Source organism: Phascolarctos cinereus, unplaced genomic scaffold, assembly GCF_003287225.1.
Source record: "Phascolarctos cinereus isolate Bilbo 61053 unplaced genomic scaffold, phaCin_HiC Scaffold_726;HRSCAF=1367, whole genome shotgun sequence".
Taxonomy (NCBI): domain Eukaryota; kingdom Metazoa; phylum Chordata; class Mammalia; order Diprotodontia; family Phascolarctidae; genus Phascolarctos; species Phascolarctos cinereus.
Window position 1 is genome coordinate 130975826 of NW_027556098.1, and position 27487 is coordinate 131003312.

The 27487-nt window shown below is 41.0% G+C and overlaps 1 protein-coding gene, 1 long non-coding RNA gene, 1 other non-coding gene and 1 pseudogene across 3 annotated transcripts; all 4 read left to right on the plus strand.

Moving 5' to 3' along the window:
• Positions 1–565: 565 nt before the first annotated feature.
• Positions 566–755, plus strand: LOC144454710 (U2 spliceosomal RNA). Its single transcript, XR_013483217.1, has one exon. It is a non-coding gene; the product is annotated as a U2 spliceosomal RNA (small nuclear RNA).
• LOC110194682 (uncharacterized) lies at positions 585–23291 on the plus strand. The gene is made up of 3 exons (XR_002320771.2): positions 585–827; positions 13813–13851; positions 22084–23291. It is a non-coding gene; the product is annotated as an uncharacterized LOC110194682 (long non-coding RNA).
• LOC144454721 (U2 spliceosomal RNA) lies at positions 13373–13537 on the plus strand (annotated as a pseudogene).
• Positions 23292–26611: 3320 nt separating the features above from the next.
• On the plus strand, positions 26612–27487 carry LOC110194680 (large ribosomal subunit protein eL42). The gene has a single exon (XM_020967167.2). The coding sequence runs from the start codon at positions 27111–27113 to the stop codon at positions 27429–27431; it is 321 nt and encodes a 106-aa protein (XP_020822826.1). The 5' UTR covers positions 26612–27110; the 3' UTR covers positions 27432–27487.

Here is a 27487-nt window from a genome sequence, read left to right on the forward strand (position 1 = left end):
CTTTTCCACCCTGCTCTATTGCTCAGGGCTCTGACAAGGCAGTGGGGCACTCCGGCAGCCAGTAACCGACAGCGTCTGTGAAGTTCCCCACGAAAACGGACAGGCAGCCCGATTGGTTCCACTTCCTACGAAGCGCGTTTCTCCGCAGCCAGTAGGCCCGGGGAAGAGGAGAGCGAAGGGAAGGGGGTCCTAGGCGCGTCCAAGACATTTCCGGGCTCGGAGTGCATTCTCTGCGCCTTCGCAGCCCCGCAGGGCAGCCATTGGTCGGCTCTGTGCATAAGTGGGAGGGCTATGCAAATATAGGGTTGCCGAGTAGGCAAGGTGTTCTGGGTGCCAGGCAAGGGGCTTCTCGCGCGAAGAAAGTGCTAAAATTTGGTAAAGATCCGCTCTATGGCGTGTTTTAGGCGGCCGTCTGGTTGCATAGAGGGGCAGAGCGGGAGACTGAGCTTCGGGTTGGGGCGTGGGAGGTGCGGAAGGAGGGCGAGGCTTGGAAAAGGTGTTCGTTAGTCGCCGCGTGCGTAAAATGGTGTTGTTGCGAAGGGTAGGGGAGTGTGAGGGGTTTTTTATCGCTTCTCGGCCTTTTGGCTAAGATCAAGTGTAGTATCTTTCTTATCAGTTTAATATCTGATACGTCCTCTATCCGAGGACAATATATTAAATGGATTTTTGGAGCAGGGAGATGGAATAGGAGCTTGCTCCGTCCACTCCACGCATCGACCCGGTATTGCAGTACTTCCGGGAACGGTGCACCTCCCACTGGGAGGAAAATGGTGTTCACGAAAAACAGACCTCGGGGGCTCTGCAGAGTAACCGTCTGCAAGACGTAGGTATGAGGGTGTGCGGGCGTAGTAATATCATCTCGGTGGGCTGGGGGGGTGTTTCGCGGAAGAGTTCCGTTTCGTGTAGCGAGCCGCGATATTCGTCGGCTTACTCGCGGAGAGTTGCACGAACGTGTGCGACTATGAATAACTGGGGACATGGAAATTGTGCCTGCTTTACTTACGTAGTTGTGTTCCGTGTTCAGTTGAAGTTTTTTTCTAGAACACAGTTATCGTTCAAAACGACGTCGTCGTTCTACCTGCGACGTAAGATGTGGATGCAGACGGTCACCACAGTAAGAGGAACTTGTGGGCTTAAGCATACACCGCTACTCAACAAATCCTGGTGACTCCATTTCGGGTTTTCTTGGCAAAGATACTAGAATGGTTTGCCTTTTCCTTGTCCAATTCACTATGCAGATTGGGCAACCGAGGCAAACAGGGTTAAATGACTCACCCAGTGTCATGCACCAATAAGTGTCTGAGGCCAGATTTGAACTGGGAGAGATGTCTTTCCTGATGCCAGGCCCAACACTCTTGTCACCTACCTGCCCTACAAAACAAGCAGCAGTGGCAAGAACTATTTACTCACTGATTAATCTTTCTTATGCCTATGAATCAATAACAACAAGGGGCAACTAGATGGCTAGAGCTCCAGCCTTGGAGTCAGGAGGATTTGGTTCAAGCAAGCCTCAGGCACTTGACACTTATTAGCTGTGTGTCCCTGGGCAAGTCACTTAACCCCAATGCCTCACCATCAAAAACCAACACACAAAAGAATCTGGTCAACAGAGAGACTAACCGGGATTCCAGAGGACTAACAATAACTTCCCGCCTTCTGACAAAGAGGTAAAATACCCATGGTTTTAAATGAGATGTATTTTTTAGGACATGGCCAGTTAAGAGAAATTGTTTTGCTGGATTAAACATACTTGTTAAAAACAGCTTTTTGCTTTCTGGGTGGGGCAGAGTGGCAAGTTGGTAGGTTGAGAAAATTAAATTTTTGTTATAATAAAAAAAAAAGGCCTACCTAAAAACTAAAGTCAACTAGATAACTTACCCAGGGGTTACCATGCTCCTACTTACCAATCTGTACCAAATTTCACCAGGTAGTCAAATCAAAGACAAAATGACATCTTCCAGATATCAAGCAATTCTAAAACACACTAGAAACTTTACCTTTGAAACCAAGTATTTCACTAATATATGACGTGCCTATGTGTGTATATATATATATATATATATATATATATATATATATATATATCTTTACATTAAAAAAATCACAGGAATTAGCCCATTAAGAACATACCTATCTTCATGGTCACGGAACCACACCTGCCAAATAAGTATGTAACATCTCCTCCACACAGTCACACAAACCGTATAGTCTTCCAAGTGATTCAGTCCATAATACCCAGGCTAAGCCCTTTACAATCAGTGTTTTCTACATGTAGTACCTGGTCCTAGGAAACAGGACCAGAAATCTTATATCTGTATATGCCCTGTCCCTTTCTGACATCACCTACCAAGCCTGTGGAGGAGACCACCATGTAATGGCTGTTCAGCAAAACTTGGACAAGGTGGGGCAGCTAGGTGGCTTAGAGCACCAGCCCTGAATTCAGGAGGACCTGAGTTCAAATCTGGCCTCAGACACATGACACACTAGCTCTGTGACCCTGGGCATGTCACTTAACCCCACTGCCTAGGCCAAAAAACAAACAAACAAAACCTTGGACAAGGAAATGAATGAGAACCCATGTGAGGCTCTCGAGTTTCCAGAGCCTAACAGGATCATACCAGGTGCCTTGCTATGTATGTTTTTTTGCTTCTTGATCTTGTTCTGACTTGGAATGGAGACTATTGGTTTAATTTCCCTCCTTGATATTCCTGTGAAGGGAATTATCATTTTCATATTAATCGATATAATATGGGTAATAAAAACTAATAATTTAGAATTCTCAGCAATTGCCTATTCCAGCTTGTGAGTCAGAGCTCACGATGCAACTTGAAATGATCAATCCAACTTTGACAATGCTCACAATCACTGCCTGTGTAACTTCAGTGAATTGAATCAAAGATTGTAGAACCTGTTCCTGTCACAGAACTCTGGGCCTATGACCCACCAAGTCACGATCCCCAAGGAATGGACTCCAGAATTGTTGCATTGTCTTCCATTTGTGGGTTGGCTGTGGGAAACCACTCTGGCCCTAGGGAACAATTATTTGTAATCCACCTTCCCCCCTCCCTTTCCATTGTGAGTTATGTATAAAATCTCTGCCTTCACTTCAGCAAGGTGGAATTAGGATCAGGAGAATTCACGATTTTGCAAACCTGTTCCTTATAATGAAACTAATTGATTAAGTGGGTACCTAATTATTGCACTTTGTCTCTGGCCTGCTCTTTTGTCATTCTCAGGTTAGAGACTGGTTCAGTAAAATCCTGTTAACACACCTCCAATCCTACTTTCATGAAGCCTTTTCCAACCTCCTCAGCCCAGGAGACAGACACTCCATGAGAAAGAAAAGGAAATCAGTTGCGGTTATGTACAGGATTTCAGGTTCATGCCTTCCTTCAAGGTAGTTGCCTTGGTGGGCTGGAAATAGACACACACACACACCACACACACAACACACACACACACCCCATGAGTTGTAACTGAAGAAAGAAAGGCCATTTTTCACGTATAACTCACTTTATAATCACATACTTTGTGGATAACATATGATTGAAGTGAGGACTGAGCATAGATGGATAAATAAATTGGGCTGGCTGAAAGAGCAGAGGGAGACAGCCAACTTATTCCCAACCTCAGCTCCCTGCTTCTCCCAATTCCCTGACTGGTGGCTCCCTGGCTAATTCCTAGTAGATCATGGACTCAAGCCGATGAATGTAATAACAGAAAGTTTCATGATGTCTAGCTAATGCATAAGGTTTAGTGTCTGGAGACCTAGGTCAGAGTCCACAAATTTAGAAGCAATCCTAGGAGGATCTACAGTCTGATTAGAACATAAAATCTGCAGCTATATGATTTTTACAATTCACTTAATGAAGGAAATATGTATTTATTAAGCCCTTATTCTATGCAAAGTATTGTGCCAGGTAGGGAATAGGGGAATACATAGATATTTGGAACATGGTGCTATTCTTCAAAAAACTTTTCCATCTCATAGGAGTGATACCACACTAAATACCATAAAGAGAATATAAATGAGGATACAAATCGAAGGAATAATTCCATTTTTTTTAAGGCAATTGGGGTTAAGTGACTTGCCCAGGGCACACAGCTAGTAAATGTCAAGTGTTTGGTCTGAGGCTGGATTTGAACTCAGGTCATCCTGACTTCAGGGCCAGTGTTCTGTCCACTGTGCCACCTAGTTGCCCTCCAAGGAATAATTCTAAAGAAAATACTCATGGAGGACTGAGCAGGCGAAAAATTGTTTTCTATTGATATCAGAAAAATCTTGGTAAGAGGGTTATCCAGGTGGATTTGAGTTTCAAGAAAAGAAATGGCCTGAGTAGAAAAAAGGAGGAAAATAGATGCTTTGGGTAGCTTAATGTTTGTTTATTCCTATTTGGTGGAAAGAGCCTTACAGGTAGCATAAAGACCAGTCCCAGGTCCAATATTGACTAGATTTGTGATTTGGGGAAATGGGACATCAGTCTCTCCATCTATGAAACAGACGTAATAAATACCTGTATGAGTTACCTTCCTGGGCTTTTTGGAGACACAATTCATTGCAAACCTTAAAGCACAAGATAAGAAATGAGTTCCCTAAGAAGGGACACTTTATGGGGGGTGTAATGGAGGGGATATCACATATCTCAGAGGCCCAAGACAGATTACTTTGGTTAGATTCATATAGAGCAGGTTGTCCTTTTGAGACTTAATATTTCTTAATCAACTGGATAATCCTGATTGAACAATAATTAAGTTATGGTCAATTTTCTTGTTAGATTCAACTTTCTCTCTGAGGAGTAGTCACATTTATACCTTGTGTCAGTTCTTTCCCTCAGTCACCTTTTGTCTTCCATAAGACTAAAAATGTAGAGGGACCATGGGTCGATTAGGTCTCAATTACACAGAGTACATTCTAAGTGAATCTTCACAGTTCCCCCCCCCCCAAATCTGCTTTGTGCTGAAGGAGTAGGGCTATGTAAATCATCATCTGTTACCCAACTGTGAGGCAGTGAGTGTCGGAGAGAGGGTCTCCAAAAAGTTATTTTATGCTCAACAAAAGTGTTGACATTTCCTAGGGATGCTTCTTCTTGGGTGTTTTTTGTGATTGTTTACTTGGTGACTTTGTCCCACAAGACTGGTGGAAAGTTTCCAGGGAGTAAAGGGCAGGAGGAACTGAAGAGTAATGGAGAGGTGTACCAACTATATCCTTCTTGGGTGAGAAGGCTAAATTGGAAGAAAGCCCCAAGGTGCTTACAAGAAGTTTGTTTTGTTTTTTTGTTTGTTTGTTTTTTCCTTCCTTGCAAGTTTAGTGTTATAATGTGTAGGAATTTGTTTTGTTTTCTTGTCTTAGCTTTCACTTTTTTGATTTCTCTTAGGGATTTTCAGTTAGTCTTTTGGGTTTTTAAAGATCTCTGCTTACTTTTTTCTCTCTTGTTTTAGAAGCTGTGGTAAAGAGTAGTGCTTACTTATTGGCTTTCTTGCACAGTGGATAGGTCTGATTTTTCAATAAGATTGCTTGATGACAACAAATTGATCTATCAATTACTTAAGGCCTATTATAGGACTTATTTTCTCTTTAGGTGTTAGGTTTGTGAAACACTTTAACTTTTAGAAGAGAGGAGAATTTATCTTATTCTGTGAAGAGGTATTATGGATAGAAGCTTATTTTTAACTTAATGCATTGTCAAATTATCTTTTAAAAATACATATAAGGAGTGTACAACCATCCCTTAAAGAAAACATAGTTCAAATTTATCTTTTTTTTTTTAATCACTCAAATACTGAGGCTCCTACTGATTCCAGGTATCTCACTCAATATTCTTAGGTCTTCATCTCCTCCATCTCCTTTGGAGAAATTGTTTCTAGGTACATGCATCATCCCCAGTCAGGAGCTGTGCATTCAGGTAATCGTTCATTAACATCACCTGTAGCTATCCTTGCAGACATTCACTGAATGCTTGAAATATCTCACATTGTTGGTTGCTATAGAAATTTGATAGGATCAGAACCCTGGAAAGTTGTGCATGACTGGTATTCTATCTGGTCATTCACTGGTGCTGAAGAAGAATATACAAGATGAAAACAAAGTAATTTGAAAAGTTTGCTTAAGGAAAGGCTTAATGTAGAAGATGGTGCTTGAACTGATTCTCGAAGGAAACAAGGAATTCTAAGAGGCAGAATGGAGGAAAGACACAGGGGCCAGCCATGGAAACAAGAGAGGGATTATTATGTGTGAAGAGTAACAAGGGCCAGAGGATAGAGCACCAGATCTGGAGTCAGGAGGACCTGAATTCAAATCCAGTTTCAGACACTTGTGTGACCTTGGGCAAGTCACTTAACTCTAAAAAAAAATAATAAGGCGACTTTGGTTGAATCATAGAATTAAGATGAGTAATGTGTAATGAGACTCGAAAGGTAGGATGGAGCAATGCCTTTAAGTGATTCAGGGGAGTTGATAGTTCATCCTAGAGAATAGAGTGGCTCCCATTGGAATTTGGGTAGGGAATGATGTTGTGAAACTTGTTTTTAGGAAAATCACTGGCAGCTATGTGAGGAGTGGATCAGAGTAGGGGAGAAAGTGGAAGCAGGAGGACCAGTTAGTAAATTGTTACAATAAATAGTCTAGGTAAGAGGTGCTGAATTCAGGTCACCTGAACAGAAAGGGTTTGTGAAGATATGTTGTGGAGGAAGAAATGACGAGGTAAGCCAGCTGACACTGAGGGGTGAAGGAGAGGAAGGAGTCACTGTGATTCCAAGGTTGCGCCCTTGGGAGACTGGATAGAATTCATCCAGATCAATAGGAGTATTTTTCCTCAGTCACATCCAAAAATCCAGATATCTCAATACTAGAGTTTAGAGTAACACTCTACATTTATGAGCATTTTAGACAAATTGGTTCATATGTTTTTAAGAACTGTAATGAGATAGCAATTGGATCCTGAAACTAATTTTTTTTTTGAGGCAATCAGGGTTCAGTGACTTGCAGCTAGGAAGTATCTTAGGCCAGATTTGAACTTGGCTCCTCCTGCCTCCAGGCCTGGTGCTCTATCCACTGTACCATCTAGCTGCTCCAGATATTGGGAAATTTTTAATAATTTCATTAGGAAAGTTCAGGAGGAGCTTTGGCATCCTGGTTGCTATGTAGTTGGTCACAGCCACAATGATCAAATGATGACAACCAAGAAGCAATCTAGATATAGAGATGCTTTAGGATAAATCCTGATGGTGCACATGTGTGAATAACATGCAGCCTGGTCATTTTGCCACATAGCAACAATGGACTTGTGTGACTAGAGATGGACTGCATGGCCTAAGCAGACTACTGGCTACAGTCTTTTGTTGGATGCTTGAAACAGTGAGTGACCTTACTTCAGGGGCATCTTGACTGACAGTCAAACAAGCATGGAATTCCCACATAATTTTGTGTCCAGGACAAATCTGTCTCTGGTGTGACCGAGCAAAATGCCTCTATCTCTTTGGGAGTCCCCACAGGAAATTCAGCCAGTGATATCATTGCAAAGAGGATGGCAGAATCAGACTTGACTGAGCAACCAGGGTGTTCCCTGGCCAAAATCTGTTGGCACATTCAATTCTATCAAGCATTTGATTTCATTTAAAAAATTGTGTCATATCCAAGAGTGCTCTGTCTCTTGGCTCTAGAGCCATCTAAATCTTCCCCAAAGATTTAACTCAAGGTATTTTCCCCTAGAAATTAAACTTTCTTTGATTCAAAAAATATTTTATTCTGTTGGGAGGCGGAGCCAAGATGGCAGAGTGAAAGCAGTGACTTGCTTGAGCTCTCCCCCAAAACCCTCCAAATACTCATAAAAAATGGCTCTAAACAAATTCTGAAGCAGCAGAACCCACAAAAAGTCAGAGTGAAACAAATTTCCAGCCAAAGACAACGTGGATGATTGATCAGAAAGGTGTATCGTGCCGGGCTGGGAGCGCAGCACAGCTCAGCTTGAGGGCGCAGGCCGCAGCAAACCTGGAGCAGGCCTCAGAGGACCGAATCTCGGGCAGCTGTGGTGGTTTCCAGACTCCTCAATCCACCAATGCCAAAGACAACTTAGAAGGTCAGTGGGAAAAGTCTGTTTCTGTCGGTGTCAGAGAGGAAGGCGGGGTCTCAGCTTCATTCCCCAAGAGCGTGGCCCTGGGGGGCAGCTGCTTCCCGAGCTTCCGGCCCACAGACTGAGGGGGAATCCAGTGGCTGATCAGAGAGGGATTGCAGGGATCTCTTTGCCAGTGCTGAGGCAGGAATCTCTTGCTCTGCCCGTGTTGGATCTGGGTCACAGTTCTGGGCAGCGGTGCTGGGTGAGGAGGAGCACTGGCTGGTGGAGCTTGTAGTGGCTGTGAAGAGGAACCCCTCCTCACAGTTACAGGACAGAAAGGAGTACTTGTGGTCACAGGCCAGGAAAGGAGTAAACACCTCGCCCCTTATCATACCACCTTGGAAGAACTGAAAATTTACAGGTCCCTACAAGTATCTCTGAAAACAGCTGTACAAACCCCTGAAGCTTGGGACAGTACACTCTCCACATTGGAAGCAGACTCTTACCTTAACAAAGAGTTTAAAACTCAAGTAATTGGCCGGATCATGAGCAAGCAGCAAAAAGAGTCAGACTATATATCTTACTTTGGTGAAAAAGAAGATCAAAATATACAACCAGAAGAAGACAACAAAGTCAAAGCTCCTACATCCAAAGCCTCCAAGAAAAATATGAATCAGTCCAGGCCTTGGAAGAGCTCAAAAGGGATTTTGAGAAGCAAGTAAGGGAAGTAGAGGAAAAACTGGGAAGAGAAATGAGAGTGATGCAAGAAAATCATGAAAAACAAGTCAACAGCTTGCTAAAGGAGACCCAAAAAATACTGAAGAAAATAACACCTTAAAAAATAGCCTAACCCAAATGGCAAAAGAGGTCCAAAAAGCCAATGAGGAGAAAAATGCCCTAAAAAGAAAAATTGGCCAAATGGAAAAGGAAGTCCAAAAGCTTACTGAAGAAAATACTTCCTTAAAAATTAGAATAGAGCAATTGGAAGCTAGTGACTTTATGAGAAATCAAGACACTGTAAACAAATCCAAAAGAATGAAAAATTAGAAAACAATGTGAAATATCTCATTGGAAAAACAACTGACCTGGAAAATAGATCCAGGAGAGAGAATTTAAAAATTATTGGACTATCTGAAAGCCATGATCAAAAAAAGAGCCTAGACATCATCTTTCAAGAAATTATCAAGGAAAACTGCCCTGATATAGTAGAACCAGAGGGCAAAATAGAAATTGAAAGAATCCACAGATCTCCTCCTGAAAGAGATCCCCAAAGGAAAACTCCTAGGAATATGTATAGCCAAATTCCAGAGTTCCCAGGTCAAGGAGAAAATATTACAAGCTGCCAGAAGGAAACATTCAAGTACTGTGGAAACACAATCAGGATAACACAAGATTTAGCAGCTTCTACATTAAAGGACCGCAGGGCATGGAATATAATATTCTGGAGGGCAAAGGAGATAGGATTACAACCAAGAATCACCTACCCAGCAAAACTGAGTATAATCCTTCAGGGGAAAAATGGTCATTCAGTGAAATAGAGGACTTTCAAGCATTCTTGATGAAAAGACCAGAGCTGAATAGAAAATTTGACTTTCAAATACAGGACTCAGTGGAACATGAAGAGGTAAACAGGAAAGAGAAATCATAAGAGACTTATTAAGATTGAACTGTTTACATTCCTGCATGGAAAGATGATATTTATAACTCATGAGACCTTTGTCAGTATTAGGGTAGTTGGAGGAAAAAAATTATATGTATGTATATGGAGATAGATAGATAGAGGGCACAGGGTGAGTTGAAGATTAAGGGGTCATATCTGGAGAATAAAATTAAGGGATGAGAGAGGATTATACTCAGAGAAGAAGAAAGGGAGAGGTAGAATGGGGTAAATTATCTCACAAAAAAAAACAGAAAAGAAAAGTCTCTTACAGTGGAGGGGAATCGGGGAAGGTGAGAGGGAATGAGTGAATCTTATTCTCATAGGATTTGGCTTAAGGAGGGAATAACATACACATTCAATTGGGTATGGAAATCTGTCTTACCCTACAGGAAAATAGGGGGAGAAGGGGACAAGAGACAGGGGGATGATAGAGAGGAGGGCAGATTGGAAAAGGGGTAATCAGAAGTAAATACTTCTGAGGAGGGACAGGGTCAAAAGAAAGAATAGAATAAATGGGAGGGCAGGATAGGATTGGGAAATAGAGTTAGTTTTTCACAACATGTCTACTATGGAATGTTTTGCATAACTGCACATGTACAACCTATACTGAGTTGCTTAGTTTTTCAATGAAGGTGGGTGGGGAGGGAGGAAGACAGAAAATTTGAAACCTAAAGTTTTAAAAACATATGTTTTAAAAAAAAATGTTTTCACATGCTACTGGGAAATAAGAAACATAGGAAATGGGGTACAGAAGTCTGTCCTGCCCTACAGGAAAATAGAAGGGGAAGGGGATAAGAGAAGGGGAGAGAGACAGAAGAGGACAGAGTAGGGGAAGGGATATTCAGAATGCATGACATCTTGGGGGGAGGGGAGGGTTGAGATGGGGTGAAAATTTGGAACTCAAAAACTTGTGGAAGTGAATGTTGAAAACTAAAAATAAACGAATTTATATTAAAAAAATATTTTATTTTTCCAAGTATATTTAAAAACAAATTTTGACTTTATTTTTTAGTTTTGAGTTCCAAATTCTTGCCCTTCTTCCCTTTGCTTCTTATTTTTTTGGGGGGAATTTTTTGCCTTTTTTTTTCTTTTTGGCAAGGCAATTGAGGTTAAATGACTTGCCCAGGGTCACACAGCTAGTAAGTGTCAAGTGTCTGGGACCGGATTTGAACTCCACCTAGTTGCCCTTCTTTGTTTCTTATTGAGAAGGCAAGTAATTTGATATAAGGTTATACATGTGCAGTCATGTAAAACATACTTCCATTTTAGTCAGGTTGTGGAAAAAGAAAAACAGGCCAGAAAGTGGGGGGAAAAAATTTAGAAGTTCTTGGATATGTATTCAGACTCCTAGAAATTAAACTTTTAAATGTACCTACCCTGTAAGATAGAAAAGCCTAATTATTGTCAATGACTATAGCTTCTGACATCAGCCCGATAATTCATGGGTTGAAATTGCTGAAGTATGTGGATGTGCAAAACTTCTCACCTCATCTTTTTTAGGAGAGCAATAAAGAACAGAGTGAAGTGTGAGCCAGAGCTAGATCAGCTTGGCAGTTACTTTAATGGATCGCCAGTACTACAGGCAACAATGGATTAATAAGCTTGGTCAAGGAAGAATACTTGGAAGAACCGCTGCCTCCTTGACTTAACTTTTTTGTTTTCAGGAAAGGCACTCTCTGCTCGAGTGGGATTTCCTGCATTCTTCAAGAGTCGATGGTTTTTCTTTTTCTTTCTTTCTTTCTTTCCTTTTTTTTTCTTTTTGGTGAGGAAATCAGGGTCAAATGACTTGCCCAGGGTCACACAGCTAGGAAGTATGAAGTGGCTGAGGTAGATGGTTTTTCTTTAACTGGTGTATGAAGCTTAGGTTCAACATGACAAATATTGTTCTAGGTATAAGGCATATGAATGAGACACTTCTATACTGTGGCACTGTCATCATCACTTAAAGCACTGGCATAAGCCATAGGCACAAGGAGGTGTGGGTGCAGCTCTTTAGAGTGCCTGAGGTTCCTATTAACCAGATTATTCCAGGCCTGAAAGAGGCACTTTGACTTGACTTGGTGATTTCCATCCCAAAGACTGACAGCCACAGTCATCCATGCAACAGTTCTATTCAAAAACAGACACACTGGAGCAGCTAGGTGGCGCAGGGGATAGAGCACCAGCCCTGAAGTCAGGAAGACCTGAGTTCAAATCTGGTCTCAGGCCAAACACTTGACACTTACTAGCTGTGTGACCCTGGGCAAGTTACTTAACCCCAATTGCCTAAAAACAAAAACAAAGCAGACACACTGCCTCAGACACCAGAACAAGGCAAAAATCCAAGCACTGAGATCAGGTTAACAAGATCTGGATGTATATTGTGATATATTGGTCATGTGGACTCTTGAAGGCTGGGACTCCAAAAATGAATCTGTACTTTCAGAGTTTTTTATTTAATTTTGTTTTTCATGATAAACTTGAAAAATGTCAATATACAAAGAAGAGAAAGAGGATTGTATGTGAATATGCTATAATGGAATAGCTTAACTGCTATTATATAGGTTTCTTTTAAAATTCTATGTAGCATGTATGACATTTATGAGTAATGTTTGTTCTAAAGCTTTTGAAAACTTAATTGACAAAATTTTGGATCAACTAAAAAAAAGCATGACTTGAAATCTCCGAGTGCCTTTGTTCTCAGTATTATTGCTCTTTACTGAATTTATTTCTTATTAGAATATGTAGTTTTAAGGGGGAAAAAAGTCTATGTAATAGTAACCAAACTGTCTTACTTATTGGTGACTCCTGATTCTTCTTTTTCCTATTTTAAAAAATGCTTCACTGAGCCTCTTCATTTTTTTTTGTTTATTTTGCTCACTTCAGCTGAATCTCCTTCCATTTCCCCTTATCCCTTCAACATCCAGCCTGTCTTTTTTTTTTTCTCCGAGACAATCGGGGTTAAATGACTTGCCTAGGGTCACACAGCTAGTGAGTACCATGTGTCTGGTATTTGTCCAGATTTGAATTCAGGTCCTCCTGACTCCAAGGCCATAGCTCTATTCACTGTACCACCTAGCTGCCCCTTTTCTTCAGCCTGCCTTCTTGAAAGCCTTTCTGACTCTCTGGCTTTGTTGGTGAATTGAAAATTGAGAATTCTTGAATTTATAATTCTCTAATTTAATGGGTCCTGAGGAAGATTAGAGCAGTCTAGTTAATCATCCCTTTCCGGAAGGGGAGGCTTTTGAACTGGCTAGTTATTGGACTGGCTACTGATTTTTAATGTCATATTCTACAGACACAATACGATCCTGGGCCAGTGAAAGCCAGGAGAGTGTCTAAGAGTTCCAGGCTTGTAAGAGGCTCTTTGACCTGACTGGTGATTTCAAACCAGAACACCAGTAACAAACAAAGATCTCCTACTCTATCCTCCCTCACTCCAGGGACTTTTCACCAGGAGCCAGGAACTAAAGTGTGTGTATGCCAACTACTTCTCTGTGCCCTCCCACTTCCTGTCACCTGCCCTAATTAAATGTGACTACAATTTTCTTTAGTGACAGTTATTGGGTATGGGTACCACTAATAATGTATATTTGCACATTTATTATCACTGAGTATCTGACTGTTAAACCTGGGGGAAAACATTTATCATTGAAATAACTCATAAATTTGTCCACCATAAACAGTATTTGAATATAGTAAAAATATCTGTTCTTATTAGTTTAATATCTGATACATCCTCTATCTGAGGACAATATATTGAATGGATTTTTGGAGCAGGGAGACAGAATAAGAGCTTGTGGTACTTCCAGGAACAGCACATCTCCTTCTGGGGAAATAAGTTTCTATGTAAAAGAAATATTAGGTTTTCTTTTCTCTTATCTGATAATTAGGATATTATACATGGAGGATACCTAGAGTTGATTTAGCTAAGCAAAGCAGCCCTGCCCATAACTCATCATGATGATTACCCATCATGATCCTTCAGCCAAGTATTGTGGATGCCTGGAATTTGTCTTGGCTGTTTTTTCAGGAGACCAAGGAGTAATGTCAGTAGCCCCCCAGAACCTTTAGTCCTCCAAGCCAATCAAGATCTGAGGATGTTTTCAATATTTTTTTCAGGAAAATTGGCTTCATTTCCATGGTAGGAGGTGATCAAGAGTAAGTATATTATGTCTACTACATACTATACACACACACACACACACACACACACACACACACACATATATACACACACATAATGTTTCAAATTTATGATTTTTTGTAAATAGAAAGCTCTGCTATCTTCTGTAAATGTAAGCAAATTGATATTCTTTGCTAGAGAACATATACCTAAACATGTAGCAATATTGTCAATTTGAAGCCTTTTCTACTTAATTTTAGAATCCTTGTAATATGCTTTCCCTCATGAAATCTGCCATTCTATATTCCTTTGTCAAATCACAAAAAAAAAAGTGATAAATTCTGAGTAAAACCTTTTTCTTTCCCAAAGATCAACCGGCTCCTCCCTACGCTAGCCAGTAGTGGTATTGCCAGGATGGTGTTAATACCTGGGACTAACAGGAGTGATTGTACCTTCTTTCCTCTCTCCCCTACTTCTCCCTACTACCTGATCTGAGACTACAGGCTTTTAATTGTCCAGGGACCTGGTGACAAATCACCTTTGGTGTTGCGACACCTTCTAAGACTCTTGGGAGTGGCCCCCTAACACCCTTCCCCTCTAATCGTTTTGGGCTGTGGTAACCTTCCCCCATCCCCTTTTCTTTTTCCTTCTATGATCTCAAATAGTTTGTGGAACCCTAACACAGGGACCTGCCCTAAGGAGCAGCCCATCTCTTCTCCAGTCATCCCAAGAACTACGATACTGGTTACAAAGAATACCCTTGTAAATTCCATGTCTATGGGCTGCCTTTTTTCCCTAGGTGTGTTAGTAACTGATCACAAAACCATTTCTTTAGAGGGTGCTAAAGGTAGGAAATTATTTGAAGAGGAAAATCTATTCAATTCTACTTTTCAGTTACTTTTCGTGAACCCCCAAAATAAGTTTACCTTATTCAGGAAAAAATGCATAGGTTATTGCAAAATTGGATAGCAGGAACAGGAGTAATTCTGTGATACCTGCCCGGGCTCTCCCCATTCCCTTCTCAGAAGGATTTGGTAGGTTTTGTAGCAGGAATGCTTCTTTTTGTAGTTTTGTGCAATGTATAAAAAGTCTGAGAGACACAGTTTCTGGGTGATTAATCATTTTATTAATCATGCTAGCAATAATTAATAATATGGGTCACTGACACTCTCCAAAGCCATGGAACTCACTCTATGTTTATATGCCCTTGGAAGAGTGGGTGTTCCTCAGGATGGCAATCAACTCTTGGCTAACAAATGAGAGAATGAATATTATAAGAGAGGTGGCCTTATTCTAATGAGGGTCTGGGGAACATGACACCAATCGCTCAGTCTTGGTAAAAGGGACTTAATTTATACATATGACACCCTCTACAGGAACCTAAACAAAAGGGGGAATCCACTTTCCTCCCAGACCTGTCTGAATAAAATACATCGGGTCAGAATCCATCAATTCACCTGAACTAAAATTTCTTTACATTTCGAACAGATCTGAGTTTTCCCTTCCCTTATTAGCTCTGCATTTCAAAGGCTGCCTGAATAACCTACAGGGGCTGATTTCTGAATGAGAAAGTAGAAAAAGGGGAAATCCTTTGTCCTAATTCAATAATAATTGTTATTAATATACATAATTTCTCTCAGTTGATATTTCTACTTAATTGTTTCTATCCAAACTTGCTGTTCTGCATTGTTCTTTAAGACTGGCAGTACTAGGACATGACTCTCTGACCAGCAAAAATAAAAAGAGAAAACATGAGAGGAAGCCTATTATCTGCTTACAGGCCAGACTGCTTTTATAGTCAATGTCCCTAGGAGCGAAAAGGACAGAAGGCTTTGGGGCTTTAAGGATCCATGTTTTTCTCATTTCTGATCAGTTCTTGGGCTGGAAAGGATTTCTGCTGGTTCGGTATGACCTTTCCTAGGTGGGACTGATCCATTATTTCTGTAACACTTAATGATCAGGGAATAATTTATCAGCTGAGAGTAGTAACCTAATGATGCACAATCCTCTGTTATCATGTTACTTGGCATCAGCAACCTACAACCCTGATGTAGTTTGTTAGATTTCATGCGTCAGGAAATTTAAGAAACAAGAATTCTTTGCTCATAGAGATTCTGTGTTCTGAAGCCACTAGGAGAAAGAAGCTAAAAGCCACAGGGAAAGCAAAGAATAAGAGGGAATTACACTCTTTTGAATTACACTGAATAATTTCTGGTTGGGACATGTAGTACTTGACATTTGTGTGTGTGTGTGTGTGTGTGTGTGTGTGTGTGTTTGTGTTTATGTGTTGGTGTGTTGGTGTTTACTGAGGTAAATCAGTTTCATATACTTTCTAGCTGTCAGTGAACCAATAAGCAGATTCTATTAAGTGACATGTTGTACAAAATGTACCCAAAAAAGCATATACAAAATATTATGAAAATTACTACAAGGTAATTTTGGTAGGGCCTCCCACGTTTTAGCAGAAAGGTACTGAATGAAACAAAGGTTTTCATACATGGGCATTGTGTGTGTGGATTGCTTCTGTTTAATCTTATTTGATATAAGGGAGGGCTTTGGGGTAACCAGTTGAGTACTGTAGTGTTAGTGAAGAAAGGAAAGAGAATTAGTGAAGTACCAAATGCAGGGCAGAAGAGAACAGAAAGAAGACAGGCAGGATGAAAGGAGTATAGCGAATTTGTTGGGTACATTAAAAAAAAAACCAAACCCAAGGTGAACTTCAATAGAGATTGAGGTATTTATAGGCAAGCCTCTTTGCCTTTTCTTCTTTGTATATGGAAATGTCCATGGTCCTTAATATTTGTCATTTATAGGAACATAAAATTACAATAAAAATAATTTTGGGAGAGGGTGTGAAATCTGGAAAGGCTTTATGTATGTAGAAGGTAATACCTGACCCTCCTGATGCTAAGGGTCGGAGGTGAAGAGGGAGTGCATTGCAGGTATGGGAGACAGCCACAGCAAAGGTCCCAGAGAGAGGAACTGGAGCGTGTCCTACGTTAAGGGGAGAAAGGCCCGTTTGGCTGAACCATATAGAGTACAGGAAGAGAAGTAATATTAGTGTAATAAGTCTGGAACCAGATTGTGAAGAGCTTTCAGTAGCACAGAGGAGTTTCTATTTTATCCCAAAGACATAATGGGAACCATTGGAGTTGCCCAAGTTGGTAAATGACGTGGTCAGAAAAATTGTTTGGTAGATGGGTGGATGGATGGAGAGCCGAGACCACCAGAGTCAGGGAGAGGAACCAGGAGGCTATTGCAATGGTCCAGGTGGGAGATAAAACGAAACCAACCCAACAGTAAAACGAATCTGTTGTCGACCCACTAGGATGATAAAATGCCTAATGTTGCACAAAGCAGCTCATTTCCTGGTCCAAGTTCCAAGTTGCTAAGAATGTTGGTTTCTTAAATGACAATCTCTGGGAGGTGTGACATCACAAAAGGGGAGGCAGTATGCAAATGAAGAAACTTGTGTGCTTTTTTCCTATGCTTTTCTGCTTCTTAAATACGTAGGTTTTGATGGTCTGAGAGTACTACGTGTGCTTCTCCGATTTGAAATTATAACATCTTTTGTGACTTTTGAGGCTCTTGTTTGATTTAGGTGAAATTGAAGTGCTGCAAGAGTTGCCATATCTGAAATGTCAGTGTGTGTTGATGGAGTAGATGCGTGGGAGTAACCTAGCATACTTGTATAACTGGGATGACTCTACGATCAGGAAGGTGGTTTCCCCAGGACAAGCTCATCCATTGCACTCTGGATAGGAAACTCAACTGCATAATTCATGGTAATTGGGTGATTGAAGGTTCTTGTGCTTTTTTGATTCCTCCATGGTTTTCATGGTGTACTTTCTTTTTTTTTTAGTCACTTGGCCAGAAGTCAAAAGTGCATGGTTTCTGTGATGAAATTATGCTTTGGAATTCCATTGCAGTTCTTGTTCTCTTAATAATGACATGTTTGCATTATTACAGTGGAGCTTTTTTTTTGTTTTGAATTTGCTAGGTGATGGGGTCAACTTAAGATCACCCAGCTACTAAGTATTATGTGTCTGAGGGTGCATTTGAACTCAGGTCCCCCTGTGTCACACCTCTTTTCACATTTTTTTAATGAGCTTTGGCTCTAAATTAGTGATTTTGCAACACTTATGCCATTTTCAAAAGCAAAAAACAGGGCTTTGTATTATTGGATAATTTTATTTCTTTTCTTTTCCCTTGATATGTTGTTGATTCTGGAGGTTTCTGGCCTATTATTACATAAAGTTAAGGTCAATCAAATAGCACAGTGTAAGACACTGGTACGTGATGAGGTACAAAAAACCCGCAAAATATGGTCTCTGCCATTAAAGAGTGCCAACAAATATATACAAAGCAAGCTAAATGAAGAATATTTGAGAAAAAAATTTACAGGGAAAGCACTGGAATTGAGCGGGGTTGAGTAAGGCTTCCTGTAGAGTGGGATTTCAGCTGAGACTTAGAAGTAACTGAAGTTAGTAGTCAAGGAGAGGAAGGTCATTCTGGGCATGAGGGACCCCTGAGAGAATGCCTGGAGTGGAGATGGATTGTCTTGTTCCCAGGCCAGAAGGCCAGTGTCACTGGATGAAAAAATAAGTATTAGGGAGTCAGGTGTGAAACTGGAATGATGGGAGGCTAGGTTAGGAAGAGTTTTCAGTGGGAAACAGAACATTTTATTTGCTCTAGGAGACAACAGGAAGACACTGAATTTATTGAGTGGGAGAAACATGCTCCACCTGCACTTAAGGATAATCATTTTAGTGGCTGAACGGAAGATGGATTGGCATGGAAAGAGACTTGAGGAAGGCTGACCTAACAGTAGGGTATTGCAATAATCAATGTGTGAGGTGATGAGGGCCCTCATTTAAGTGTGATGTCAGAGGAGAGAAGGGAGCATATTTGAGCGATGTTATCATGGTGAAATCACAATCTCTGGCAACAGCTTGGATATGTGGGGTAAGTGAAGAATCTAGAATGACACCTGGGTTTTGAACTTGAGGGACTGGGAGGATAGTGCTGCTCTCCACAGCAATAGGGAAGGTTGGAGGAGGGAGGATTCAGGGGAAAAGATAATGAGTTTGTTTTGGATATACTAAGTTTAAGATGTTTACTGGACATCCCAATTCAAGATGGAAATGTGATACTGGAAATCGTTAGAGATATTGGGTCAGGAAACGTAGATTTGAGAATCATTAGCATAGAGATGGCAATAAAATCCACTGCAGCTGATGAGACCACCAAGTGAAGTCTAGCCTGGCCCATCTTTGTTGAATCCTGTCTTGGGACTCTGGCTAAAAACAGGAAGTTGCCCTTCAAAAACAACTAAAATTTTGATTTTGGAATTCATTTTGCCCCAGGATTGAATTTATTATAAATTATTATTTTTTTTCAATCCAAGTAAGCCTGGAGATCAAGGAGACTATTTCCTAGGCTCTGGCAAACCCTCCCAATAAAGTGGGTGCAGATGAGGTGAAGGGGAGGCTTGCACCACAAGATGTGTCAGATTTCAGGTTGCCCTGACCATGTTCCCTAGCCAGGCACCTCTCTTCTATGGTGCTCTTATGGGTTTTCACTTGCATCTACTATATTTGCTAAAGAGTGTACCACAAATTTGGGGGAGGGGTATTTCAGTAAAGATGTTTGCTTTGAGGTAATTGTATAAAATGACATTTTGTTGTTGTTGTTGTTCAACAATGACAATTTATTTTCACAATATAATCATTTAAAAAAGGTATCAAATAGCAGTTTTCTGAAATTCTGCACCAGTTATCACAGAAACCACAGACAAGTGAACTGTATATATTTTAGACATAGGATCATTTTCTTCCTGTCATATGTATTTAGATGTTCCCTGCTGGCTTGTCCTGAAGTTCCTAAAGAGTTGTTTTTAAAAGCACCAGTAATTTTTTGAGAGATTTGCTTTGGTTTACCCAACAAAGTACACATTTTTGCTGTGACTATTTCTTTTAAAAATTTTATATACATATACATATATATGCATACACACACATTGAAATATTAAATTTGTTGTGCATTTGTTTGGGTCAAAACCAAATATTTTGAGATCTTAACAATCCAAAGAACAATGCTCAGAGTGACAACTATAGGGCACATACCAGTTGAGCAAGTTATACTGTCAAAAGCAGTTACTGTGCTTTTTATAGGAAATAGTGTTTTATTCAGGTACTGTCCAAGATGTACATTATACCATTGTTTCCATTTCTTTTTCCATTAGCAATGCAACTTTCTTAAAAGGACCATTCTGCTAGGGCAAAATATTATGCTTATGTCAATCAGAAAGTAATATTCTGCAGATATTTATAAATATTCTGTGACATCTTATTACGAATCCCAAAAATTCAAAAAGAACTGAGAAGGCAGGAAGAGTATATACTCTGAAAGCAAAGAGAATTGAAGTTGCAAGGTGTGTGTTTAAAAAAAAGTTTCAGTTACATATTTTGTTTGTACAGAAGTTAGTCTAGTTTTGCAAGGTTAATAGCTGCCATTCTTTCAAACATCTCTTATGAGCTACATGATCTACATTGCCTCCCTGGTTGGCCACTGCCCTCAGGTTCTGATGAAATACCTCAGGATCAGCTTGAAAGATCCAGCCAATTGGCTGTACCAGATCTAAAGCTGTATTATAAATCAGCAATCATCAAAGCTACTTAGTCCTGGCTAAGAAACAGAGTGGTGGATCAGTGAATAGGGTAGGTACACAAGACACAGCAGTCAATGACTACAGTAATCTACTGTTTGATAAACTCATAGACTCTAGCTTCTGGGATAAGAAATCACTATTTGACAAAAACTGCTAGGAAAACTGGAAAACAGTATGACAGAATTAAGGCACACACCAACATCTTAGACTCTATACCACGATAAGGTCAAAATGGGCACATGATTTAGACATAAAGGTTGATACTATAAGCAAATTAGGAGAGCAAGGAATAGTTTACTTGTCAGATCTATGGAGAACAGAAGGATTTGTGACCAAATGAGATAGAGAACATTATGAAATGCAAAATGGATAATTTTTATTACATTAAATTAAAAAGGTTTTGCACAAACAAAGCCAATGCAACCAGTTAGAAGGGAAGCAGAAAGCTGGGAAACAATTTTTACAGCCACTGTCTCTGATAAAGCCGCCATTTCTAAAATACATAGAGAATGGAGGCAAATCTATAAGGATACAGTCATTCCCCAACTGATATGAACAGGCTGTTTTCAGATGAAGAAATTAAAGCTATCTATAGTCATATGAAAAAATGCTCTGAATCACTAATAATTAGAGAAATACAAATTAAAACAACTCTGAGGTACCACATCACACCTATCAGATTGGGTAACATGACAAAACAGGAAAATGATAAATGTTGGAGATGTGGGAAAATTGGAACACTAATGTATTGTTGGTGAAGTTGTGAATTGATCCAACCATTCTGGAGAACAATTTGGAATTATGCTCAAAGGGCAATCAAACTGTGCATACTCTTTGATCCACCAATACCACTTCTAGGTCTGTATCCCAAAAAGATCATATAAATGGGAAAAGACCCACATGTACAAAAATATTCATATCAGCTCTTTTTGTGGCAGCAAAGATTTGGATATTGAGGGGACACTCATCAATTGGGGAATGGCTGAACCAGTTGTGGTATTTGAAATGATGAACAGGCAGACTTCAGAAAAACCTGGAAAGACTTGTACTTGCAACACTGTTTGATGACTTACTTTAACAGATTTAGCTCTTCTCAGCAATGCAATGATCTAAAACAATTACAAAAGACTCAAGATGGAAAATGCTATCCACAACCAGAGAAAGAACTATGGAGTCTGAATGCAGATTGAAGCATACTATTTTCTTTCTCATGGTTTTTCCCTTTTGTTCTGATTCTTCTTTCACAACATGACTATTGTGGGCATATGTTTAATATGATTGTACATGTATAGCCTATATCAGATTGCATGCCATCTTGGGGAGAAAAGAGAGGAGGAGGAAAATTTATAACTCAAAATCTTATAAAAGTGAATGTTGAAAACAAAAAATTGATTAATTAATTAAAAAGAAAGATCCAGCCAAAAAGGGGTTAAGATTATATAATGATAAGTGAATACAAACCATCGATAGCTATTCACAGACATTAAAATCGATGTGAAGGCATCAAATAATTATGCCTGTTAAAACAAAACTATACCTCTAAATTACTTCAATTTTTACCTAGAGCAAAATTGATGTAACCTTTTTTCTTTCATAGATAAGAAAAAGGAAGCAAGAAACCAGAGGCTACCTAAGGAGTTGATGTGGCATTTAGCTGTTTTAGTCTTTGTACCAACAACCCCTACAACCCTGGCACAAAACCACTTCCTGTTGGATGAAACAGTGTTTGTTGTTGTTGTTGTTGTTTTTGGGGAGGTGTGGCACTCAGACCTTTTCATGCATGGCCATAACACAGCATCATTGTTATCAGAGGAGCTGTTAAAGCCTTTACAAATATATTTCATTACAAGACCCTACATCTCTTAGATCTTATATCGATCTACTGCCCCTTCAACATTCTTAATTTTAAAAGTGATGAGCACCTTAGTGACAGTGCTTAAATCAGATTCTAAACTGCCTGACTCTGGGTGTGGCCTAGAGGGACTTTCAGGGCTGCTGGTAATTCAGCTGTCCTCTTCCCTAGTTCCAGGCAGGAGTCTCCTTTTTAGCTTCCTCAAGCCTGGCCAGGCCTGGCCCTCAATCCTATCTTCCTCCTCCCATGAATTTATTCTTCCCATATTCATCCATATCCACCTTCCAGAACTGTATGGGCAACACTGTGTGTTCTGACATCCCCAAGTCAGAAAAGGTTTGAATTATTCTCCACTGTGTGGTGGTCCCTGCTGAGGCTGCCGATGAGGCCTCCAGGGTTGTGTTTCTTCTACCCTTCTTTCGAACTGCCTGGATCACAAGCTTCTACTCTCTCTATCTTTACTTCGCTCTGTTGTGCTAGGTTGTCCATCAGCTGACTCAGTATTAATACTGCCACTCCATGATGACTTCTTTAAAAAATATGGCAATATCTGTGCCTATTTTTGTTGTCCACTCAATCATCTGCCCTCTAGATTCATTAAAGCACTTATGAAATGCTTACCATGATACCTAGAATCCCAGATGAAATTTCCAAATAAAAACGTAAATGACCTCCGTGCCACAAAATCACATGATTTTTCCCAATCAGACCTCTACGTAGTATACATTTGAATTTCCTTATGCATTCTTCATGTTCCATTTTGTATTATAATTATTTCTATACATGTGTGATGGTATCTTATTAGATTTATAAATATCTTTGAAGGCAAAGATAATGTCTTATTTATCTATTGTCTCCCCCACCCACCATATAAACACTTTGTACAGCACTGTGTACTTGGTCCATATTAATAATGTTTGCCGCATCAAATAAAATTACAACATACTGTTAAATACTGAAAATATGCTGATTGGGGCTCTGAAGTCAGGAGGGCCTCAGTTCAAATCCAGCCTCAGATCAAACACTTGACACTTACTAGCTGTGTGACCCTGGGCAAGTCACTTAACCCCAATTACCTTAAAAAAATATGCTGATTGGTTTTCCTACTTTATTTAAGAAAAAAAAATCTGCTACCCAGTATGGCTTCCTGAGGTTGGGGTGGGGAGGGGAGGAAGTGGGGGAGGTTTGAGAAATGAAATGTATATAGAAACAAAAGATTCAGTATCAACATACTTGGTGCTTTGGGGTAATAGAGCTGTCCCTTGGTCTCTAGGAATGCAACAAGGGGAAGGGGGTTGTGATAAAGAGGAGAGCCAGAAAAAGCTAGCTCTCCACTCAGTAGATTTCAAAAGGGCAGTAACTGCTGTTCTCCTTCTCTTCTTCCCCTTCCCTTAACTTTAGGCCTGGAACTCTCTTTGGACCTTTCAGCGGTGGTGATGGGCAAGGGGACTGCACCTTCCCTTCAGCTCACCCCACCACTTACCACTGCCATTATAGTAGTGGCTTCTACATAACTTCCAGTACTGTCCTGCCTAGATGAGCCTGAGCCCTGAATCTATGGCTATCTCTTCTAAGAAAGATCAATTTATAAAATTTTGCCGAGAGAGTGATAGAGCATTATGAGCAATATTACCCCAAAAAACAGAAGTAATATAGGATAAAATAGATTTAAAGAACACATAGCTATTGGAGGCCCAAACAGGACCAAAGTTGAAGGATTCTCTAGAGATGGTGAGGTCTTCCAAATCCTCCTGTCTGGAGATGACATTGTGCTGTTTCCAAGCCCTAGCCAATCACAGAACCTTCTAGACAAGCTTTATTACCTTTCCAAAGAATTTGGTCTAGCAGCCATCCACATACACAAAACCAATTGAATGAAAAATATCTATTGCCAGATGATAGTATATCCTTAGACACCCAGCCTTGTAATAGCTGTCCATCAACGTACAGGGAATCTGTTCCAAAAATATTAACTTAAAACTGCACTAAAGCTTGGGGGAAAAACTTGTATATTTGTATTTATCTTGAACAGACACTGCAAATGAAGAAGGTATTGGGCCTGGACTTAAACAAGAAGAGAGCAGGTCAGATAGTCTTTGGGAATCAAAACGCTCCTTTAATGGGCCCAAACTTCCTCCAGAAAAAAAGATCCATCTTTTTAATAGAGATCTTCTAAGTAAGAAAACTTTCTGTACTTAGGCAGGTTAGGAGATAGCCAATGGCACTCAGAACTTAAGTGTCTTATCCAGGTCACAAGTATCAGAAGCAGAACTTGAACTCATATTTCTTAGGCACAGAAGCCAGCTCACTAAGATGCCTGGGGGTGGTGATAGTAATGGAAAATAGAAAAGAAAGAGAAGAGCATCAATTAAATACAAATACATAGAAGATAGCAAAAGGTACTTCGGAAGGTGGAATAGACAGGCAGGGCAGGGCAGTTTGTTAATTTTGTGTTGAATTTACTACTTACTTAAAAAAAAACAATCTAAACATAAAAGAATTCACAGTTTCGTATACAATCCTCTTTCTGTTCTTTTTTAAACTGAAATGTCCATAGTCAAGTTGATTTTTAAAAACTGAACATTATCTTCCTGCTTTTGACAGAAGTGACAGACTGGAGGTGAAGAATGAGAAATACTTATTTGTTAAACAAGGGAGAGCTTCTCTAGTAAGAGGGAATTAGTGGGTAGTGATAAAGATGCAACAATAACAACAAAAGTATCAGTAAAACATTAAAAAAAATAGAGAACAAAACCAAAAAGTTCAGAAAAGAAACTAAGTAAATACTGCAATTTAATTACTACCGAGTTAAATTCAACATGCATTTTTTTAAAAAAGTCATAAAATCCTTGGGTTTTTTTTGTTTTTCTTTCAAACCAAAGGTTTGTTGGTAATTAAATTCATGGCATAGGCACTGGTGAATATAGAGGTCTGTCTAGGTTTGGACTCATTTTGGGGATAGGGACAGTGAATTCCAGGTTTTCTTGGCTTAGAGGTTGTCCCTCTAGCCATCATACTGTCTCTGACACAGACCACAACTGTTAAGCCCATAATGGAAAAAACAAACCAAAAAACCCAATTGTTTTAAATAGAGCAATTTACAAAGGAGAATGTCTGTGAAAAGCAAAGGGAAATATGTTAAACATCCTACAGATGGTGTGTAAGACAAGCAAAACATCTGAAAAAGATCTTCCTTCTCTACATCTCAAGGATCCAACAGAAAAACAAAAAGCAAAAACAAAAACCCTTCCCCAAAGAAAAGCCTCAGAGCTGTCATCCAGTTATTTCACTAACGTCATCCACACAGCTCTTACTATGTACCAGGCCCGGTGCTATTTGCTTTACAATTACTATCTCATTTGACCAGGGAACACAGGCTTATACCCACTCTGTCCTTCCTCCCCCAGGAAATCAAGGATTTTATCAAATCAATATTTATCCATGCTCCTTTCCTGGCAGCCAAAAATTGGGAAGAAAGGAGGCACCTCCCCGGGGGGGTGGGAAGGAGCCGGAATATCCTGGTGCCACAAGGGACGGCCACGGGGACACTCCCAGCCAATGGCACAGACCTTCGCGAGGTGACGCGGGGCAAGACGAGGACCAGGACAACAATTTTCACCATAAAAACATTACACTGAAAAACCACTTTGAAAAGCCTGGGAATGAAGGAAGATGACACAGGCCTCGTGAGGGGGAAGAAAATTAACGCGCAGAAAGACACGCGACCTCTCAGTCACGGCCAGGGTGGAAACTGTTTTCCTAAAAAGCTGTTTTCCAGGACTATTGTTTTCCTGGATTACGCGGATAATAAATATTGAAGTCTTTCTTTTTCGAGTTTTTAAAAAACTGGATCACTATGGTGAGGGGGGTTTGGGGAGGGATGGTCTAACAAAAATGCTTGTTAACTGACAAGAATAATTTTTTTTTTGGCTAAGCAATGGGGTTAATGACTTGCCCAGGGTCACACATCTAGGAAAAAAAGAATAAAAATTTAAAAATTATTAAAATTTTTTTTTTAATCAGCACAGTGCCTGATACACAGTAGGCGTTTAATAATTGGTTGCGGACTAGACTTTTTAAAAAGAAGGCGCACCCCGCGAGGAGGTCCCGCCACTTCCGCTCCCCACGGGCGGGGGCGTGTCCCTGTTCCCCACGGCCCTGGACCACGTGCTCCCCGGGATGAGGACCCGGACAATACTCAACAAAGTTTAAAAGCCTTATTCCCAGTCAACCTCCTGGAACATCCACGCTGCTGAGACCATCATCACCACGGCAACAGTGAGGCAAGAGACTGCAACCAAGTGTCGCAAATCGGTAAAGCCCGCCCTCGTCGGCAGCAATCGCCGCCCGTCAAAAATACGGTAAATCGCCCGACCACACCCCAACAACACATTCGCCCCAAGAAAGGCAGCCCCGGAGAAGAACAGCGCCCCCCTCCCCGAGCATTTCCGCACTTTCGTCAGGAGTTACCAGACCTTCCGGCCTCCCGGCTCGCTTTGTCTCTTGGGTAGCATCCACATCCACTTCCGTTTCCGCTCCGAGCGCGAATAAGACGGCGCCTCGGCCCTTCGGCCCTTCCTCCCCGCGAGTCTCGTGCCGGCGCGCGCTAAGCTCCGCTCGGCTCCCGGCAGCTTCTTCTCTCAGAACTCTCCTCCGCCTCCTCCGTCTCCTCCCGTGCCCTTCGCGGCTCCGAAAAGCCGAAGAGAAGTCCGGCCCCGCGCGAAGCAGAGTTGGGAAGCCCCCCCGGCGCCGCCGCCGCCGCCGCCGCCGCCATGGTGAACGTGCCCAAGACCCGGCGCACCTACTGCAAGAAGTGCGGCAAGCACCAGCCGCACAAGGTCACGCAGTACAAGAAGGGCAAGGACTCTCTGTACGCGCAGGGCAAGCGGCGCTACGACCGCAAGCAGAGCGGCTACGGCGGCCAGACCAAGCCCATTTTCCGCAAGAAGGCCAAGACCACGAAGAAGATCGTGCTGCGGCTCGAGTGCGTGGAGCCCAACTGCAGGTCCAAGCGGATGCTGGCCATCAAGCGCTGCAAGCACTTCGAGCTGGGAGGAGACAAGAAGAGGAAGGGCCAAGTGATCCAGTTCTGAGCCGCCGCGCCCTGGGCTCGCGGGAGAGAAACGATTAAAACATTGAAGCTCTAGCA

Coding starts and splice junctions, on each gene's coding strand:
- LOC110194680 (XM_020967167.2), top strand. CDS start 27,111: ATGGTGAACGTGCCCAAGACCCGGCGCACCTACTGCAAGAAGTGCGGC.